Here is a 21057-nt window from a genome sequence, read left to right on the forward strand (position 1 = left end):
ATTAGGCTCCGAACCTGCACTCGAACTGCCTCGGTGGAAAAGGGGCATTAAATTATGTTACTTGACCTGTGCTGTGGGAACATGTTTGGTTTAAGTTTTGTGATTCCTCAGTCGTTTGCTCAGGATACGACACGGTAAGTAACATTAGCGAGTCGTTTGTACTTTTGTACGGTTTGGGATTTTGTAAGGTGAGTCTGAAGGAAACCACAAATGTTGGTGATCTCCGAAGAAACGGAATCACCTGTGAACAAAATGACATAATTTTTACTCGAAACACAAATCCTGCCAGAATAGAGCTTCAGACAAAAAAACGTATAAGCTGCAGGTCATGATTTATTGCATGTTATTTTTGAAAAGTTCTCAGTCGGTTTTTGGCAGTCTAAAAGGTTCACAATACAAAGGTGTGGGTTTTACTTTCTGCACGATTCAAACAAAGCTTATTTCAAAGCTTGTTTCACTTCATGGGCTAATTTGCTCTTTGCGCTTATCTTTGGTGCGTCACTTGACCGCAGAGAGTTCATTAGATTTATCTTTCTGAAGCAGGATTTTGAAAGCCTTGTATTCCAATTATGGTGCCAAAAGAATTTCAGTAAGAAGTGCAGTATTGAGAGAACTGTTTATTTTCACTTTTGTGTGGTTTTTGACAACAGCATGGCCGGGTGACTGACGTACGGCGAATTAGGGGTCAGTCTGGCTGAATGACTTTCCTCTTATCTTGGCAGGGGAAGGGATGGCAATTTTAATAGCTCTGCTCTCATCCCACTTCTTATCACACAAAGAACACACATAAGCATTTCGTTTTTCCTCTTAGTTTGCAACCATCGAGGGGGTATCTCAAGGGCAATTGGGTGTCATTAATAAAGCTCTGTCAGGTCATGGTATCAAGATAGGGTTTGGGGTAGGGCTCATTTTTTCAGCTTATTCTATAAAGCTCCACTGTAGACGTGTTACACTCTCTCTCTCTCTCTCTCTCTCTCTCTTTTTTTTTTCTTTAATTTTTTGGCCAAACCAGTGTCTAGAAGCTGTGCACTCGAGGAGCTCTGAGCCAACGCAGCTGTGTGACTTTAAGGGAGCGACAGAACGAAGGAATTTTAACAGGGGGACATTTGTCAGAGTGCAAGAGGCTCGGCGGAGGAAGTAAAGTAGCAGGCTGTTTGATTACTCCTCCTCGCCTTTGAAAACGTCTGATCGTTAAGGTACAGATGAAGATAACGGATCTACCCTCCAGCACCCGATAGATTGCCCTTGATCTTATAGTGGCAAGAGCTAGCCAAATTAGGGTTTCTGAAAGTCGCTAATTACAGCCGTTTTAGCCACAATTTGCACTGGTGGCCGCGGACAAATTAACAGGCATTCTGTTTAAAAAACCTGCAAGCCAATGCACAAACTCTACACTCCATTAAACATGTGGCTATCTTAATATTAATCCAGGTTTGAGAATGACTTCCTGTCAGAAATCAAGCAAAAATGGGGTCATTTGCCCCAAAGTTTACGCTAAACATGTGCTCAACTAAACCAGTGCCTTTCTGATCATATTCTAGATGCGAGGCACTGTTTAGTAAATCACACTTTTCACTCTTCCACAATACCAAACAAGCCCTAATACCAAGACGTATTAAAATAGATTATATAAATAAAAGTCTTTTTAGGACACACCCACGTATGTATACGGAAAACCGCCGGTTCAGGTTTAAGTCTGTAGATTAACCGATGATCGTATTTCTGATTCCGATATTCGTTGGTTTGTAATTGACTTTTTTGGAAACAGGAGCACACACACAGCTGTAACCGTTGTTTAGAGACAGCGAGTCTACGACGTGACCTGGCGTGTGTGTATTAGGCTTGTAGGAGTATCGTGTTTAAAGTGGCTCCCTTAACTATCTGTCACATGACAAATGAGGGCCATCGCATTCGTGCGTCCGTAATGACGGATGATTCTGAGCGTCGTGGCTTTTTCCACATGAATTATTACCAGCTTGGAGAACATCATTTTCTTTTCTTTCTTTTTTTTTTTCTTTTTTTCTTTTTTAATTAGTGTGTTAACGTAGCGGTATTCGAGCGCTCGGTGAAACTCATTTGTCTACTACACATCCTTTCGTGCAGATGAAACATTTTGATCATACCAAATAAATAATAGAGCCTGAGTTTAATCATACATAATCTCCTCAAACACACTGTAACCTTGGCGACGGTAAGTAATTTGTCTCAGGCTTTAGAGATGCAATAACACAGACCAGTCTTGCTTAAAACTTCTTGGAAAACAGTCAGCACTACTGAGAATCCCGTGTCAAATGGATGCGAACGCAGCAGCCTTCGCTGGCTACCTAGCGGAGAAATACGATGCGACCGATCACGTCCGCATCGCGATGCTGTTTTCGACTCACCTGCACGACGAGTCGGAAAAGCCGCGAGAACACCAAAGCGTGTGCGGCTGTGTGGACAATTACCTTTAGAAAAGCTTGCTTTTAGATTGGGATCTAATCCTCGGCTAGCAGTCCTCACTCTCTCCCACACTCAGTGGCTGGTGGGAGCTTTGATGTGATTACTTTCAGCACTGCTTTGTGTAGCGTGGATCCTTGACAGGTGGAAAGAATGCAAGCCTTTTCATTGCCTGTGTGATGAAAAAAAAACTGTTGAAGGCATAAGAAAGTGATTCTTGCGCAACTTCCAGCGACTCACCTGACTCAACAAGAAAGGTATTCTCGAAACAAGATGATCCACGGACTGTGTTCAGGACTGGGATTTTTAAGTAGTGTCTCTTGTCTTTTTATCTACGTTCCCTGATACAGTAGGACATTTTGTGCCTCTGGGACAGGACTTACTTTTTGATTTGTACAATTTCCAGACTCTGAGGCAAGTCAGTGTTCATGCCCATATTCAGACTTGACTCATACTGTGATATGAGTGATGTCTGAAAACTACACAACATCGTGATTGACCTTAAAAACAATTCTCCTGGAAAAGGATAATGGAAAAGGCAAAGGGAAAGTGTGCAGAATGAGAGAGGGATGTACTAGTAGTGCTGATATCTTGCACTTTGTACCCTCTTAATCCAGGTGAACTTTGATATGTGATTCCATGAACCATGAACATGTGAGCCAAATGGAGAAGCTGCCTTTTACTAACTACCTGCTCTCCCAGAAATGGATATTGTATCATCCATACATAAAACGGTCAAGCTGAGTGAAGAACACAGCAAAATACAGCAAAATCCTTCGTAACGTTCAAAATGTCTTAGGGGCTTTTTACACCTGGTCACTTCCTGCGTTTTCTGTGATCCGATAGCTTTCAGACGGTAAAAAGACCAGGTCTAAATGCCCTCCGAAACGTTTTGGAGACGGATATAAATCCGATGGTTCAAACCCCTTCAGGAGGTGGTCTGGGACGCGTTTCAGATGAAACTGGACAGGTGTAAATGCATGTGGTTGTTCGAGCCACATACGTCAGCGCTATACTCCTCCCAAACGGAAGTACGTCACTCGCAGGTGATCTTTCACCCAGGCGTCTCGTCGGGGCTTAAAACGCGCTGCTGCCGCCATCAAAAATGCAGCAAACAGTAAACGCTGTTTTTTGTAGCATAAACGTCGTAACCAGTTTTTTCGTCTTCTTTTCGATCGTGTTCTGAAAACCGCATACACCAAAGTGTGTTCCGTTTCAATTACCCCAGAAATGAGGTAAAATATATTTGCATTTTGGGCGGGAGCAGAAAGATCGGATCGATATCCGATTCGCCGAGACGTATTTATGTGGCCTGATGTAAATCGGACAGTTTTAATATATCAGATAGCTATCGGATCAGAGACGACACACGAAGTGACCGGGTGTAAAAAGGCCCTAAGGCGACGCGGTGTGTGATCTACAATTGACCATCAGGACTACATAGAGTTCATTCACATGGACGCTTTGCGAATATCGTGTCTCGGTTTCTTCATTGACGTTGCTTGACTCAGGCAGTTGGAATTCATCTAAATGCCTTGTTTTCGACATGTGCAGCGACGTATTTCAGGGATGAACCTCTGTTCCCATCTGGACTACTCATATTCTTTGATATTTTACTGAAATGGTGGACACAAGTTCATATTTAAAATCTTGGAATGAAGATATCCATGACGGCGCTCATCGGTCCGTTCAGCATTGCACTACTGGAACATATCTTTCTGTGTTACTAACCCAAACTGTCTGTTGGCCACACAGGCTTTCTTAATAAAAATTTAATTAAAAAAATAAAACTGGACTTCTGATTACACTTGCGAATGGCAGGAGCAGCGAGGACTTTGAGGGTCTTGTCAGCAATCATAGCATTTCAAAGGACTTTTTTCTCCTTTGCATTTCTTGCATTTTCTTTTATGTTTTCTTAATCAATACCACCCAGAATGAGCGTAGATCTGTTATGGGTTCTGCTTATGAGCCTAAAACACTTGCCTTTCTGGCAATCTATTGTTGTCACTAGAAATCAGTTAAAGCTCTCTGTGATTACAGTAAACTAGAGTAAAAGGTTCCAGGGCTCTTCAGGAATGTACAGGTCTGTCAGAATAAGATTCGCTCACCTTCATCACCTGCCATGGACTTGTTGTTCAAAGACCTCAATAATGGAGTGTAAGATTAATGCATATGATTATTTGGCAATAATTATAGATTAAACCAAAGTCGTTGCTGCTCATGCAGACCTTGTTCACTCGTAAGCTCACCAGAAACTCTTACAGTATGTATCATTAGAATGGAGCACAGCCATGGAATGCTGTGGAACCTTCTAACCTATAGTTCTTCTTTTCTTCATCAACACAAACATCCTTACAGATTTCAGGATCTCAGGAGCTTTACGTTGTTTTTCCATTGCAGAACAATTTACAATAAATCGATCTGGATGGATTTCAAATTAAAGTATTTTTTTCTCAACTGGAAACTATTAGAACATCACTAAAATGAGCATCCATGCTTAGATGCCTGAGGAATTGACCGTGCTCACCCCGGCATTCTCACAAGAAAGTTCAGCTCAAATCCCCAGAATGCCTCATGCCTCAGAGGTTCATTCTACGAGCTCTTAACATTAAGAGCCTCCACTGTACCACATGTTCTTCTAAAGAAGTGCAAGGGCACACGTTTCCCACCCAGGATAACCCCAACGAGTCGGGTAATCAGACAGCTCCAGTCTCAGAAAAAGAAAGCTGTCAAAGTCATTACAAAGGAAAAGAAAATGGGCAAATACCTCAGATTCTTCTGAACAAAGGGAAAACCATCAAAGTATTTAAGGGAATTTCGACCATTGTACTTGGTAACAAGCAGCGGGATTTCCTTTTCATGCTCGTGCCCTGCCTCAGATGAGTGCTCCTCCACATGCACTCACCTATCTCCACTACATCCTGAGCATTTATACAAAGGATCGTTGAAAATCTCAGACCCGACCCTCAGCGTGCACAAAACAAGACGCCGTAAGAATACATGCATGTGTTCTATTATGTTGTGCCTAGATTTAAATTAAAGTTGTTTGCCAAAACTATCTACAAATGCTTTAATGCTACGAGTAATCAGAGTGTGGCGACTCGGGCAGCAGGGAGCACATCTGTCCCACAGCATGCCTAAGCCTCTTATGGGCAGATTTGCAACGCAGTTTAGTCAACTAGAGTGACTACCATAAAAGCTGTTCATTTCTCTTTAACAGAGTACCTCCCAGGTTTATTGACCCTCTAACTGTAACTCTAAAGATAAACAGGAAGCCAGCAAAAAAAAAAAACCTGCTGTGGTTGTGTGCTGAACGCATCTACAAGACACGCTGAGAGGCCGAAGCCCAGTTTTTATTGCCGTTGTACGTTTTCTCTGCTTTGCCAGGCTTCTTGTTTTATGTCATTGTAGGAATTAAGTAGTAGAAAAGACTTCCTTTTTGAGAACTTCCTCTAAATATGGATCAGTGTCAGTTCTCTGAAAGTCCTGAAATTCCCCAAATACCACCAAACCAATCTCATCCTGGATTACACTGTAACCAGTGCAAGGACCTCCTCAAATAAACCACAGAATAAATAATGGGTTTCTTGCTAGCGATGCCCTGCCCGGTGTGGTATATAGCATTGTTTTTGCTTTTTACCTGCAGTGTTCTCTATTTCTTCAAAATGATCTCATTCAGGAGCAAACCCAGACTCGACCCCTTTAAATGTATCTTGAGCAGTTCAGGTGGGTTGAACCCCTAAGACCTAAGAAGCCCATTTGGACATAGGGGTGAACATGTGAAACTTCACACGATCAGTAATGCGAGCTCAGGGTTCAACGAGGGGCATTGGAGATATGAGGTGACAACCCCACCTGCTGCTCCACCATGCCACCAACCCCTGTCTCAACCCCCCACATATACACAGATGATAAGACTCCTCAAATGAGGTTAAATGGTTTAGAAGATGAGGGCCAATATTCCTGAGTCGTTGCTTTTGGTTTCATACTAGAATTCTGCAGGCATCATGACCTTTGTGTTTGTAAAACACCCTCAAAAGACCCTCTACACAATGGCCATATGTTACAGGGTCAGCATTTCTGCATGACCTAATACAAAAACATAATTTGCTCAAGAAAACAAGAATAAATTTAATCCAATTCGATTTTTTCAAGGCCTTTTGGTTCTCTGGAAAAAGGTTTATAATACTCACCAGGATATTCATGTTTTTAAACTTATTTTATTAATCCATTGCAAATTCAATAAACAAAGTGTATTACTTTTCAATTTCCAGCAGACTGCTGGACATATTTCAATAATAGGGCATGTGGTTTAGCCTTCTGTTGCTAGCTCACCTATTTCTAAATAATGTTTTCCACCCACATAGATCTCTTCGCCCACTATCTTTCTACCATCTACTCGGAAAGTTCAGGTGTATTAACGAGAGGCCTAAAACTGAGACATTGCTCTGCAACTAGTGCTCAAACTTTTGCATAATGCACAGGTTACATGCTATCATGGGAGAAATATAAACAATGTCATTTTTTTTAACACAAACCTTATTGATAATAGTCTGAAATCTCGTATTCCTTGGGGGTTGCACCTGGCTTTATGGTACAGTATTATAAGTGGTGTTATCAGTGGTTTTCCGTTCCGAATGATTGAGATTCTAGGATTAAACATGAAAGAGGTTCGAGCCAACGTTCAGTTTGCTTATGTTGACCTGTGATACCCAAGAGACATGCTAGATATACATCTCATCCATTCTGATTCCAGAAGTCATCCATCCAAACTTGTCCCTATGTGCAAAGGTCTTTGTTGTGGTTTTAGCACAAAGATTCAACATTTTGTTGTTTGCACACACACACACACACACACACACACACATGCACTAAACTTTGACTTGTTTTTCAACGTTAAGTGTTTAAAAGGCAATTACATGACAGCTGAATTTGCTTGAGGAATGGATTTTAGGATTTAGCCGAGTGAGGAATTTACTACTGCCTACAGCTACACAATGAAGTTGTTTACCCTGATTTAAAGTGAACTTCAACTATTTCTGCTTGTTGGGAATAGTTTAACGTAGCTGCTCACACTGTTAACAGTAATGTTATATATATCACGTTAATGTATGAAAGTGCACAAAGAGCTTTATTTTGTGGGGCAGGCACTTATTTCCAGGGATTTCAGAACAGCGTAACAGATGTTGCGTCATCGGGTAGGCGTGGCCTATTTAATAATCTAAACCTAACCGTAGTTTTCGGTTGTTTATTTGTTTTCTAAAATAAACCTGTATGACTGTTTTGTCCTTCGTAGTATGCTGTTGTTGTTGTTTTTGTTTTTTTTTTGAAAGAGGGCGTTTTTCCAAGACCGTCGGAAACACGCCCCTTTACATCGTGGTAATGAAACCCCTGGAATTTAGTGAATGCCTTGTTTCATGGAGCGATCCATGATTTTCCCACTTTGTTGCAATGCGCCAAGCTTGAAAATGTTCTAATTCTCTTCCGATCAGAGAAGTTCTAGCTGAGGCACTCCCAGTCCTCAGTGTAAATGTTCTCAGTTTGAGGATAGCTGTAGATGAGGCCCGTGATGTTTATGGGGTGATTTAACACTCGGTGTCCATGTTGGAAGCTTGTTAAGCGTGCACTGGAGTCATACACAGAGACATCAAGCCTTGCTGCTTTATTGGACCGATCAGTTACAGCAAGACCCTCATTTTGATGACAGAATTGGTCGTTTGTGAACCCTGTACTGAAAATGAATTGTAGTTTAGAGAGGAGAGGTGATCAATCAGAGGCTCTTTTTCCCTACTTTCCGCAGTCGTTTGGTTGGCTGCGGTTCCCCAAAGGAATTCTGGTAAGAGGTGTGTTTGCACTAGCGCTAGGCAAGACTGGAAGAGGACTGGAAGAAGACTTCAGTGCTGTGTTTAGAATGGCCATGTTTAACTTTGGTCAGAGTCTGGTTCATGTTACGTCCCCAGCAAAGTCCAAATGAAAGTAGCTGTCATAGAGGAAGTCGAAGTATTTAAACATTACAAATAGCATATTGCTGAGAGAATGCTACTTGCACTGCGTATCAATACATTACGTTACTTCTTTCAACTTGGATCATTTTATTGAGGATCTGTGCACAGATGATGGGGTAATATTTAGTTGTCCTCTGGCATCTACTGTATGCGAATGTAAAAAGGTTGTTTTGTTATAATGTTGGATCAGAAGTGTATTTTGGTTGGTTTTTAGCTTAAACAGTGGAACTGTCAGCTGAACAGACCACATGGAAGTGACAATTTGAATGGGCTTTAAAATATATAAAACATCTCATGTTTTGAGAAAATATTACGTAATAAAACGGTTCATGAAGACTATGTTTAGAATGGTAGTAAATAAGTCCAGTGATGCCTACTACTTACTAATATGAGAAGAAGCAGCATCTTTTCCCCAGCACACTCTGTTTGCATGGCTATTCCTTGAGAAGGAATGTATAAGGAGCTCCCAGAGGAATGCTGTCAGGCCTGAGTGATTGTAAAGGAATCAATCCATGGCATTCCGTGTTATCCATCTTAAGACAACCCATTTCTCACTTTATACTAAATACCTCTGGGGTCAGGTTTCATATACCATTGCAAGGCCTACATGTTCACTATTGTTATTTAGGACGATCCCGGAGAGCAGGAGTAAAACAACACATTACATACTGGCCTTGAGCGCTGTCTATTTGGCCAGGCAGAGTTATACATGATCTACTTTTGCCATATCTTATTTTTTTACACATGCTCATACACCTGTTTGACGTTGCATCATTCCGTAGACTTTGTGTTGTGCCGCTTGTTAAGCCAAACCCCCCTCGTTGACAGGAGAGATGATTTGTTCTTGCTGTGGCTTGCACTAGGGCGGCGTTTTTTTTTTTTGTTCAAAGCCATTTGCCAGGCTCAATGGTTGTTCCCATTATTTGACAATATCAAAGGCAGTGTCTTCTTATTTGAACAGGTGACTCCCATTAAATCAGATGACCCAGCTGGCACTCAGCCAGCAGCCCTGTTTCAGCTCTGCTGAGCCCAGTGTTAGGAGCACTAATGCTTGATGATCTCAATGTGAGGCTGCCGATTGAATAATTGCTCAGCTATGCCACTTGGCCAGTCTCCTGAGTAATTGGTATCAACCTGGGGGCCACTGCAGATCCTCAAACACCCGTGGAGGTCAGGATCTCATTCATCTATTTCCTGTGGGCCTGTCCAACATGGATGTAGTGCCTCACTTTTAATGAAATCCGTCCCTGTGATCGGCCTCCAGTCACGTCCTTGTGCATCAGTATGCAGTGATGGCATGTTTGACATGTTCTCTCATGTTTATGGAAGAAAATGTCACGTATTGAACCTTTCATGAAGGAATTCAAATTTAATAATGGCCATCTAGAAAAAAAAGGTGTTGAAAAACGTGTTGATTTGGCTCATTTTGTATTCAGCACTCGCGTCAGTCTTAATAAACCTGTCTAAATGTGGTGTCCGTCTGTCTTTGGATTTTCAGAAAGGTACTGAGGGCTTTTGGAAGTCTGTGGCTCAGAATGTGCCCAAGGATCCCTCTGAGATAAGAATTCTCAACCCTTACTTCATCCAAGAAGCTGCCTTCCAGTTCATTGGCCTGCCGCTGAACAATGGCCTCATGGGTAAAGGGGTAAGTGTCAATCTGATTGTAATTCTCAAACATAAAAAAATATAAATGTGTTATAATGAAGGTTTTTATATACCTGGTATCATTATATCTTTTTTACTCCTTTTTCACATATTCGAAAGTTACATTTAAGACGCAAGACATTTTTTCATGTGCCACCATTAAAACATCATATTGTTTTGTTACTTCAAATACATTGACCACAAGTTTTGGAGGAGAACTTGACCTTCATGGAACTGTTCTCGCTGTTGAGGGTCCAGTTGGGTGGGTTCATACTTGTTGAACCAAAATGGCAGCATGCCCCTTAAAGCCAATTTTATGGAAATGGGGGTCACAGGAAGCCCTGGGCGGAAGCCCTGGGCACATGTTTCCTCAAATGGATTGTAATTACCTCAAAAGTCACCATAGGTCAAACACAGCATGGCTAATCCTCCAGATAGGAGCAACTAAAGCCCAAAAACTGTGTCCAAAGCAGTCCAGGTCATTCAATGCCTTTGTACTTCAAGAACTTTTTATTTAAGGGTAAAGCAAATCTAGATATGAGTTAATTTTATTGAAAGGCTGATCTAGGAACTGCTGTCCACTTTAATGAGTCCATCTTGATCAAACAGAATCCTTTAAAATGAGATTTTTCATAATATTATATAACTTTCTCTGCCGTTCTGCAATTTAAACACACCGTGGGTATTTAGGAAATGCCTGCTATTGTGTTTCATCTGGTTGTGATCTCTGCCATTACTCTTCTTTTTGGCTGCCTTCCGAAGACTCCAGCAATAAGTAAACACATGCATTGCTCACATATACTACATAGTCTTCAGGGGCGGTCCACGGGTAGCAGCCTCACTGGGCAGTCATAAAAGATGTGTGTTTTACATGCCTCGAGTTTCAAAGACAAGGGTTATGGAAAAAAAATTGCTCCACTGGGAACTTGAAGAGAAGAGACAAGACACACCGATTCAGGAAACGAGACTTCAACGAGCTTCTATTCACGAAACCTTACCTGGTTTGTTTCTTGAAAAAGACTACGATCTGCTTGATAAAGCTGTCATCTGTCAGGTTTTTCTGGAATTTGCAAAAATAGGATTGGGAAGTATTGAAGTTGACCATCTCGTGAAGATCGGTGCCCTCTTTGAACTGCAGAAACATGTGCAGAGCATGTGGAGCTGCCCCACCAGGCCCCTGAGGGTTTGTGGGTAGGAGGGAAGCTGTCCCATACGGTACTGATCATTGTGGGACACACTTAGACACATCCTTCCCCCTCTCTGAGTCCTCCTAACACTCACCTGCTGGGGGTGGGCTTGCTGCCCAAATCTTACTCTTGATTTGTGTGTGTATATGTGTGGGCCTGGGCAAATCATACCCCAGGCTGTTGCAAGCTAATGATTTTGAATGGTTACCCACCCCTGGGAGACGAGGAAGCGGAGGTCTGCCTTCTGGAAATTGGTGTGTCATGGGCAGGGGGTGCATCTCAAGATGCACCCCCCTTCTGGAAATTGGTGTGTCATGGGCAGGGGGTGCATCTCAAGATGAGTTAACAGTTGCTGGCGTGAACAAAGCCAGGTTTCCTTACATGCACCCAGCTAGCCAGCCAGCTCATGTCAGGAGAAAGGGGAAGGGTAGTAATCAACCACAGGCGCTGATCAGCTCAACCAAGGATACTGCATACTTTACCCAGTTCCTCATGTTTTCTTGCTAATCATCACTTTTCTAAGGGCTTGCCCAGGCATTTAGCTTTGCTCAATTCTGGCTACCTTTACACATTTTGTTTAGGAACTGAGCACATAGCTGTTTTTGCAAGTTCTTGAGCGATAAGAACCCCACCACCCAAACCCTGTATACTCACTCTCTGTGGTTTCTACCTTAGGCAAGTGATTTGTGCAAGAACTACAGGCTCAATTTCAGTCAAACCTGGTGGATTGTTATTCTTGCCAGCAACGATCCTAGAGAGAGTCTGATCATTTTTGCCACACAACATGGACAAAAAGTGCTTTTAATTGTTTCATACAAATTTTTAGAATAACTCGCGCTAAGTTTAGAAAAGCTATTTGACTTTCAATGATCTGAGACTTCCTCATTGCCGAACATCATCGGCATACTTACTAGAAATACAGAGAAGACATTTGCAGATCTGTTGTCGACTATGAAAAAGCTAAACATCACACTTGTTTTTGCAGAACATCCCAACACTTGGTACTGTTGCTATAACAATGGCCCTGCATAATTGCGATGAGGTTGCCGTCGCCGGATTCGGCTACGACATGAACACCCCTCATGCACCCTTGCACTATTACGAGACAGTCAAAATGTCTGCCATCAAAGAGGTACGACTTGTTTTTTTTCCCGCAGGTTTCAGCGTTGTAAATATCGAGACGTCTGTTTAATTTCTGTGTAATATTTGAACAGGTGGGTCACACTTGGTTTTTGAAGTGCAGCCCTTTATCTGACCTCTTGTTTAACTATATAATAAATGGAAGAGTGTAGCAACAATATAATACGCTAACTAAAACTGCCTTCTTTTCTCGTCTCATCTTTGCCATGTTGTTTTTTCAGCCCAGCCCTGATTAAGATAACATAAAAGTCATAAAAAGTCCTTTTTGCCGTTTGACTGGGCTGTAAAAATGTAAATATTGGATGTTAATGCGCTGACTGTCTGAACTCACTCGTCTAACACCCATCTGATGTCCAGAACGGCATTCACTAAATTCCAGGGCTTTCGTTACCACGACGTAAAGGGGGCGTGTTTCCGGAGGTCTTGGAAAAACGCCCTCTTTCAAAAAAAAACAAAGAAACAGCATACTACAAAACAGTCATACATGTAGATTTATTTTAGAAAACAAATAAACAACCAAAAACTACGGTTAGGGTTAGGGTTAGATTATCAAATAGGCCACGCCTACCCGATGACGCAATATCTTTTACGCTGTTCTGAAATCCCTGGAAATAAGTGCCTGCCGTCCAGAACATCACTGACATATTTTATACATTTTTAGAAATCCGAAAAAAAAACCCTGTAGCTTGTCTAATTGAACACACAGATTGGTCAATAGTTACATTATCAAGCTGTGAGTCAGATTTGGGCCACAATTGACTTTTTACTATGTCAAACCAAACACTGGGTGAGTAACCTCACAATAACAGAAACCTTCTTGTAATTTCTGCAACATTTGTTAGGATCCTGAGCTGTTTAAGTACATCTTGTTTATCAAGTGAGTCATTGCGAGGGCAGTTACCACTGGAAAGTCCACAGCCCTCTCTTCCGGCAAAACAGAATTCACTTCTCTATCTATAGACACTTAGGAAAGTCTGTTCATTACAGCCTCACTTCTCCTCCAAGCCATAAGATCCTGAGGAGACTCGGACTTCTGTATCGAGTCCATTCCGAAACCTTCGCTTTTGGATTTGCGCACTTTACTGTGAATACAGTGCGATAGATTCTATAGACCCAGGAACCCGGACGAGAGACTCGACTGATCAGCATGACACCAGGTTGTTCCCACACGGCTTTAGGGCCTCTAACCGGAATATGGCCGAGGATCTGAGTTTCACTGTAGTTGAATCTTAGCCAAAATATTTGTGAGAAGAAAACGATTCGTTTAAATATGACATTCTAATATTCGGGTGGTCTGCTGTCCGGGGATCGGTGTGGAGAAACAAACTGCACCAGGGCTGGTATCTTTCTTTCAGTCTCATTTGGTTTAAAACGAACAAACAAAAACAATTGCAATACACAATTGTGTTCCATGGCTATGTTCAGAACAGTTTACTTGTGTTTGAATTGAACACATCGGTACTCGTATCACTCATATCTCCTGACTCTAAGCTCTCTTTTGTTGCTGAATATAACAAAACAGAATGTTAGCAAGCAGCAGACTAAATACAGAAATATGAACCTAACCTTTCTCTGTTTATCCTGTAGTCGTGGACTCACAATATCTCTAAGGAGAAGGAGTTTCTCCAGAAGCTGGTGAAGGCCAACATCATCACAGACTTGACAAAAGGGATCTGATCGTCAGAGTGTGGATGCTTCTAACACAGAGCAAGAAATCGAGGATGCTGGGAAATTCGGAGAACCTCGAGGTGTACGGCTGCAGGTGGAGACGAGGGGGACGTGATATAACTGAAAACACGCATATGTGCCTTCTGACCGAAAAGCTTCGTCCGACCTGGGTTCTGTCCTGAACATCTGGAGAGACTGGCTTTTCCACATCGTTCCTCTGTTCCACGTCGATCCTCGAGTTCGAATTTGAGGCATGCGTAATCAAAGACCCGAGAGGTGACGAACAAAAAAAAATGCGCTTGACGCAAGAACTAGACTGATTGTGCCAAACGTACCTCTTTGGAGGAGAAAGATCTCCTCTACAACATGAATGTATTCACTGTGTAGATTCGACCAGTTCTTAGTGTTGTTTTATCACCACGCCTTCGTTTTTCCGTCCGCTCTGCGCCATTTGCTTCACGCGAGGGTCGAACGTCGGCCTTCGTCTAGCGACACAAAGTGTATTATTAAGAACGGATAGGATGCCTATTCTTTTCTCTCTCTCTCTTTTTTTTAAATTATTTATTAAGTGACTTAAGGTCTCTTTAATCTGAGAATTTTTAATGTTTTACTCTGTTCAACGGAAGGTTTGGTGTTTTATTAATTATTTAATTTTAATTATTTGATCTCTTTTTTTTGTTGTTGTTTTTGTTTCATGACATAAAGTCTACAAATCACTTAAGACTGCAGCTGAACAGTTCCTCTAATTCATGGTTACTCCAAGCTGCCCTGCTGTTCGTCTCGTGCCTCTGCGTGTCGAACGGCTTCCTGCTGAAAGTCCCGGCGGTCTGGAAATCAAAAATGCCTGAAAATACAATCGTTTTTACTTTTTTGATAACATGATCCGCTTTGCCCGGTCGACAGTTATTTTCCGAAATGTGTTGCCTTTGTACTTTTTCGAAGCGTCGTCGTCTGTATTTTTAAAACTTTATATTGAGATCCGTCACAGCGGTCGTTTGTAATTTCATAAGCTGTATATTTTTGGTGAATGGACATAACGTTCTGAATCACAGTCAGGGGAAAAGGAACCTTGCCATTTATTTTTTTTATTTTATTTTATTTTATTTTTTTGCATTTTGTCGTTTCTTTTGTTCGTTTTGTTTAGTTTTGCACAGCAGATATTATCACGTTGCAGCTTTAGAGATTCACAGCAAACAAGCCAAAAGTGTGAGGAGCTCCACAAGAGAACATCACATAAAACAAAAGGTTTATAGAAACACACATGTTAATACAGCAGCTGACAAATCATTAGCCCAGTCACCCCGGTCTTTTATAAGCTCAGTGTCCGTCAAAGTGACAGAATGGCTACATGCTCACATGCTGGTTTGTCTGCGTTAAAGTACTTAGCTAGTTAACCTGTTCACCTTATGTTATTACGTTACGCTAACCGCCGCTCTTTACCCTCGTCAGTTGGGTTTCCAGGATAAAGCACTAGACTGGCAGCACGCTGGAGCTTTTACTTACGTGGTGAGCTAGATAATCAACCGTATGATCTGTCCGCTCTGTAACACAAACCAATCCGTACAACTTAAGCAGTAGCGGTGTCGCTAGGATAAAATAAATCAACGACTTTGGAAATCAGCAGCTCCTGTGAGCTTCATCTCAGCAAGGGGGAAATATGACTGGAAACGAACAGAAATGGGTAAATATGTGAGGTTTGTCTCCGAACAAACCACAGCATCAGCAGTTAACAAAACGTAAAGAAGTGATTTTTTGTTATTATATATATAAATATATATAAAATTTGTCTTCAGAGGCATAATAAATGTGTCGGCCATTTTGAAGTTTTGGAAAGTGTATATATCTTAGCCGAGTTTGACCTTCCTTTGTGTATTTGTGATCAGTATATCGGTCCGATTTTGATGTAATTTACTAACACACACAAACACACACAACAAAAAAAAACCCAGAAAGAGAAATAAATTTGTATGGAGCAAGTGGACTGGTCAAACTAGGCTAAGCATATCGTATTTATTATGTTTGGAGAATTGTGTAATACTGGATACAGAGTATCTGAATCTCATGCCAAAGACGTGTATGCAGTAATGTAGTATTATTAAGTGCTTCCTAACCTGTGTCCTGATGTCTGTCAGCACTTCAACACCACAACAGAGCGTTCTTCTAAACCGTGGACTCCTTCAACGTTACTGTATTGCCTTGTAAGAGATTTCTGTTGGGTTTTTTTTTTTTTTTTTTTGGACAAATCATCATTTAAAGCAGCTACAGCAGCATGAAGAGCGAGCGATCTATCAGATTTTTGAGAGACCTGGAAAACAACTGATCATCTAGTCATCCAGAGCTGATCATCTTGTCATCCAGAGCTGATCATCGTGTCATCCAGAGCTGATCATCGTGTCATCCAGAGCTGATCATCGTGTCATCCAGAGCTGATCATCTTGTCATCCAGAGCTGATCATCGTGTCATCCAGAGCTGATCATCGTGTCATCCAGAACATGCATGATAATATCCGACACCTACCTTCACTTATCAGATAGGTGGGACTGTGTCTTATGCTGTCGAGTAACATAAGAAATAAAAAGTGACAAATGGAAACCAAGTGTATTTTAGTTCTTTTTGCACAAACGTAGCTATTTTACGTCAACTATCTACAATCGGGTGGCAAATTCAAGGACACTAAAGGTTGTTATGTTGTTGTAGGAAACCATTTTCTTATCAATGGCACATTTTTGTTCTGTATATAAGATAGAGACATGGGGGATGTGGTAGCCTAGTGGTTAAGGTATTGGACTACTGATCAGAAGGTCATGAGTTTGAATCCCAGGTCCACAAAGCTGCTGGGCCCCTAAGCAAAGCCCTTGACCCTCAATTGCTCAGTTGTATAAATTGAAACAAAAATGTAAGTCACTCTGGATAAGGGTGTCTGCTGACCATGCTCTTCAACACCACCATCCAAACAACAACTCGGTGAACCATGGAATGCACTTCCAGAGATGTAGAATCAATGCCAAGACATGTTAAAGATGTTCTGGTGGCTTGGAGGCCCAGACACCTTGCTAACAAATTTGATGTCGCTTTTACATTCATTTGTCACCCATCTGGATTAAAATGAAAAGAATAATTGATGAAAATATCCACCGTTCAACTGTAATTAGTCAGAAACCGACGGTGGGTCTCTGTCAGACGTCAGTTTGAGAACTGTGTCAGATCTTTTGAATTCTCTAGTAATGCCAGAAGGCTCCATTTTTACAGATCTTTTAGCATTCCATGTTTCACGTTTGAGTATTTTTATTCATTTTTAATGTATGTATAATTGTGTATTTGGACCAGGTGTGCAACCTTTGACCTGTAAAAAAAAAAAGCACATCACCATGTTCAGATTTTCCAGTTTTGTCGAGAGCCATAAACTTCATAAATCTGCCAATCAGCTCATAGGAAAAGATCCATTGCAGTCTAATCCTCCAGTGTAGTGAACTGCAGGCAGAGCATTAACCAGAGCAGCGCTGGAAGTCTCTCCAGTTAGAAGGTTACACCATTATTTAGGTTTTTAATAATTCTTCTCTAATTCTCAGTCCACTCCATATGGAAAATCTGTTTGGCGGTGAGCACCGTGTAATTAAAATGCTCTATTTAATCCCTGGAGTACAAATCTGATTCACAGAGAAGTCTTAAACAGGAAAAGACCACCGAGCGGGACCTGGACGTCCGTTCCTATCACTCTACCAGCACGGAATCTGTGTGAAAGTGGATTTTTTCTTCTCATTTGCTCTTCGGTTTTGTGAGGATCTAGTTTCATTGGAGTGGCCCCACAAGACCCTTAACGTCAACCCGTTCTCGGCTCCAACAGGCGCTTGAGCAGATGTGCTAGAGCATCTAACTCTAAATCCCTTTAAAGGCCAGGCTTTGTTGTTCATCCTGTTATTAAAAATGCCAGTGATATACTATTTCTTTTTCTGGCATCAGGACTCCATCTCGTGTTATTCTGGCCGATTTGCCAAAGTGACTTTACAGAGCTGACCAAACCTCCTGAGATTCTCACATCCCTTCTCTCATGTCTTATAGATGTTACACTCCGCTGATGCAACCCTGAGCCACCGCCGTGTAGTTACTCTACTCTACTTAACTCTCCGCAGTAAAACTATCATGTGCTGACGTTTTAATTTGCCCTGACAGACGTCCACACCACCCTCTCCCCTGCTTGTTATGAAAAATCTCCTCACGGGCCAAAGCTCGAAACCTCACCTCCCTATAAACATAAACGTACATTCTCCTCTCGAAATAATTTCAAACACACAGCAACCCACAATGACATTCACAGCGTACTTCATGTCAAACATTTTAAGCGTGTTTAAGTGACACGTTGCGACTTGTCCGGTTTTGGTGACTGTTTGTTCTTGTCTTGGAAAGTACATGAAGCATCCGCTTGCTGAAATTGGCCAGATGTTTGAATCTGAACCAAAAGCATCGATCGAAAAGGATGTACAGACGTGAATACGTCCACCAACTAGCAAGCACCCAAACAATCAGCACCACAGATTTTCTAATCGCCTTGCCGTAGTCTAAACTACATTTCCCAATTTAGCCATCAGGAAACTGCCAGATGGTCCACATTTTTGCCAGAACCAAGCAATCAAGCAGCTAAATATTCGGTTCAGGTGTGTTCAGATCTGGATAAGAGCAAAAATGTGGACTGTTGGGGGTTTCCCTAAGGACTGGGTTTGAAAACATTGGTCCAGGGCGGAATGCTGCCTCAGATCCAGGGTTTGATCCGAGATACTATCTGTTTACTATATGTGTGTATTTTTGAATTGTGCCCATATGCCTGTGTTTTTCCTCTCGGTTCTCTGGCTTCTTTTCGTGTCTCAAAAACATGACGGAAAGCACATCTGCTTTTTTCCTAAGTGGGTGAATATGTTTCGTTATGATACCCTGCGACTGATAGTTAGCATTATTTCCTTGCAGGATAAAGCTCTTACTGAAAGTGGATGAAAAGTCTAGACCTCGAGATCTTTGATATGTTATCGTCACATTTTTAATCCGTGTTTTGTTCGATTCTACCCAAGAGTCTCTGCACTCCCAAATTGAGTTTGCAGACTACCGTACTGTTATACTACCGCTCACCAGTACCTTCCAATTTTCCACAAAGCTCCAGTGATCCACTCTGTCAATATTAGAGACAAGCCTTGACCACGGATTTGGTCTTCTGGCCCATGCCTATGATGTTGAGAGCTAGAAAAGCAAACAAAACAGGAAAGAATAGACTTGAATGGCAGGTTTGTCTGAACCCCTGGAGAAAAGATATGAAAGGAACTGAGCAGTTCTAAAGAAGCACAGAGAACCCTTTCGTTCTGTCTTTCACATCTGGATATACTGTATATTCTTTCACCTCCTGCTACGACCCAGCAGGTAATGTAATGGACACTTAGAATAACTAATATAAACACACAGGATCGAACCTTGTTGCAGCTTAATAAACCCATGTTTTTCTTTCAACCACTGGGAGAACTCATGTCAGGTCTGTCACATGATGAAGGTTATTCCGTAATGTCAAGATGACACATTATAGAAGGAAATCCAAGAGGTTTGATCGGAGTCGTGCGTTCTTCATTGTCATTCTTAATTCTACACCATTCATGCTGGAGACACACCTTTCTACATCCCCTTGTGAATACACACCTTTCACTAGTTCCCTAGTTCTGGGAATTTGGGTATACAATTGCTACAGGGCTTAAGCAGAAATGTCCTTTTAATTTTTTTACTCTTATTTGCTGATGACTGGCAGCTTACTGGAAACGTGGATGACGTGGATGCCGTATCCCGGTGCTGTGCCGAGATTTACTCATCTGGAGTAAGATTAAGGAACAGATCTCTTTCTACACCCCTGAGCCATTTTATTATGTAGGCTTCCTGTGTAGGTTTTATTGTAGGTGTGAAGTTACAGATTGTAGCTCATTTTCCATCCTCTCTCTACTCTGGCCAGCGGTACAAAAGGATGTACGAATTTTTAAGGAAATTCTGAAAGTTTTCTGATATTGGAGAGGAAAGTAATGTGTTGAAGTCGTATCAAAGAGCACCAACGAAGACGGACAAATAGAACTGCTCTCTCACTGATATGGGACGTTCTGGAAAGCTCTAGTTATACGTTGTGTGTTGTACAGTAAGTACATAAAGACAGCTCGGAGAATTAAAAAGTTTTCTCTAAATCGCAGTGGGATGGATTGAAGACAAATTGTTTTGTTTTTTGTTTTTTGTATTTTCCCCCATTACTAATCTGAACAGAAGACATGGGGGTAGGAAGACTCTTCAGAAAGAAACACGCCGGACCTTGTAAGTATGTGTTGTTGGTGCTTGAGATTGTTGTTCCAATGCTTAGCAGCTTCTGTTCAATAATGCAAGCTCATGTTCATCACTCAATCTGACATGCAGCTTTTTTTAAGCCAGGTGTCTTGTTATAGGCCCATGCAGGGTTCTGCTTTGGTACTGACAAGGAGTCATATTTCACTTCTTGCAATTCTTAATCTTACTCTAATCCCTTCTTGCTAGTCACGACACGTCACAACAATCGTGACGAAACTTTCCTCGCAGAATAGTCTTCCTCTTTGCACCGTGTGTCCGTCTCTGAGAGCGAAAATACCCAGGAATCGATGGTAGGTGCAGATTCGTCTGAAAGAAATCTTTACCTGGTGAAAGTTCTTCTCCTGACACTCGCAGGAGTACTGTACTCGCTCAATTCCTGGAACAAGTGCAAATTTGTAAATGGTTGCAGTTTTATTGTGACTGCTTCAGGACGTGTCACGAGGACGTGATTTACGTTCGCATGCATGCATTGTTGGTCTGGTCTATTAATAGTGCTCTGGGGAACCTCCCTGCATTTGTCATGACGTTTTTTCTTGTTGAGAGGAACGCAAGCGAAGCCTTGTTTACCTATGGCTTTGTGCACCAGTCCTGGTGTTGTGCAGTGAAAAGAGAGTAGAGA

The 21057-nt window shown here is 41.7% G+C and overlaps 1 protein-coding gene across 8 annotated transcripts in view; it reads left to right on the forward strand.

Annotated features, from left to right (window-relative positions):
- Nucleotides 1-16676, forward strand: part of st3gal3b (ST3 beta-galactoside alpha-2,3-sialyltransferase 3b) — a 52015-nt gene extending 35339 nt beyond the window's left edge. For 7 of the 8 annotated variants that reach the window (XM_047806186.1, XM_047806187.1, XM_047806188.1 and 4 more), the window contains 3 exons: nt 9943-10089; nt 12261-12407; nt 14003-16676. In XM_047806186.1, coding sequence (XP_047662142.1) covers nt 9943-10089; nt 12261-12407; nt 14003-14092 — 384 coding nt within the window. In that variant the 3' untranslated portion in view covers nt 14093-16676. Of the gene's footprint in view, nt 1-1012; nt 1314-9942; nt 10090-12260; nt 12408-14002 lie in introns of those variants that run through there. The other variant, XM_047806191.1, reaches the window with a different exon arrangement.
- The last annotated feature ends 4381 nt before the right edge of the window (nt 16677-21057 follow it).

The sequence above is a fragment of the Tachysurus fulvidraco genome, chromosome 22 (assembly GCF_022655615.1).
Source record: "Tachysurus fulvidraco isolate hzauxx_2018 chromosome 22, HZAU_PFXX_2.0, whole genome shotgun sequence".
Lineage (NCBI taxonomy): Eukaryota > Metazoa > Chordata > Actinopteri > Siluriformes > Bagridae > Tachysurus > Tachysurus fulvidraco.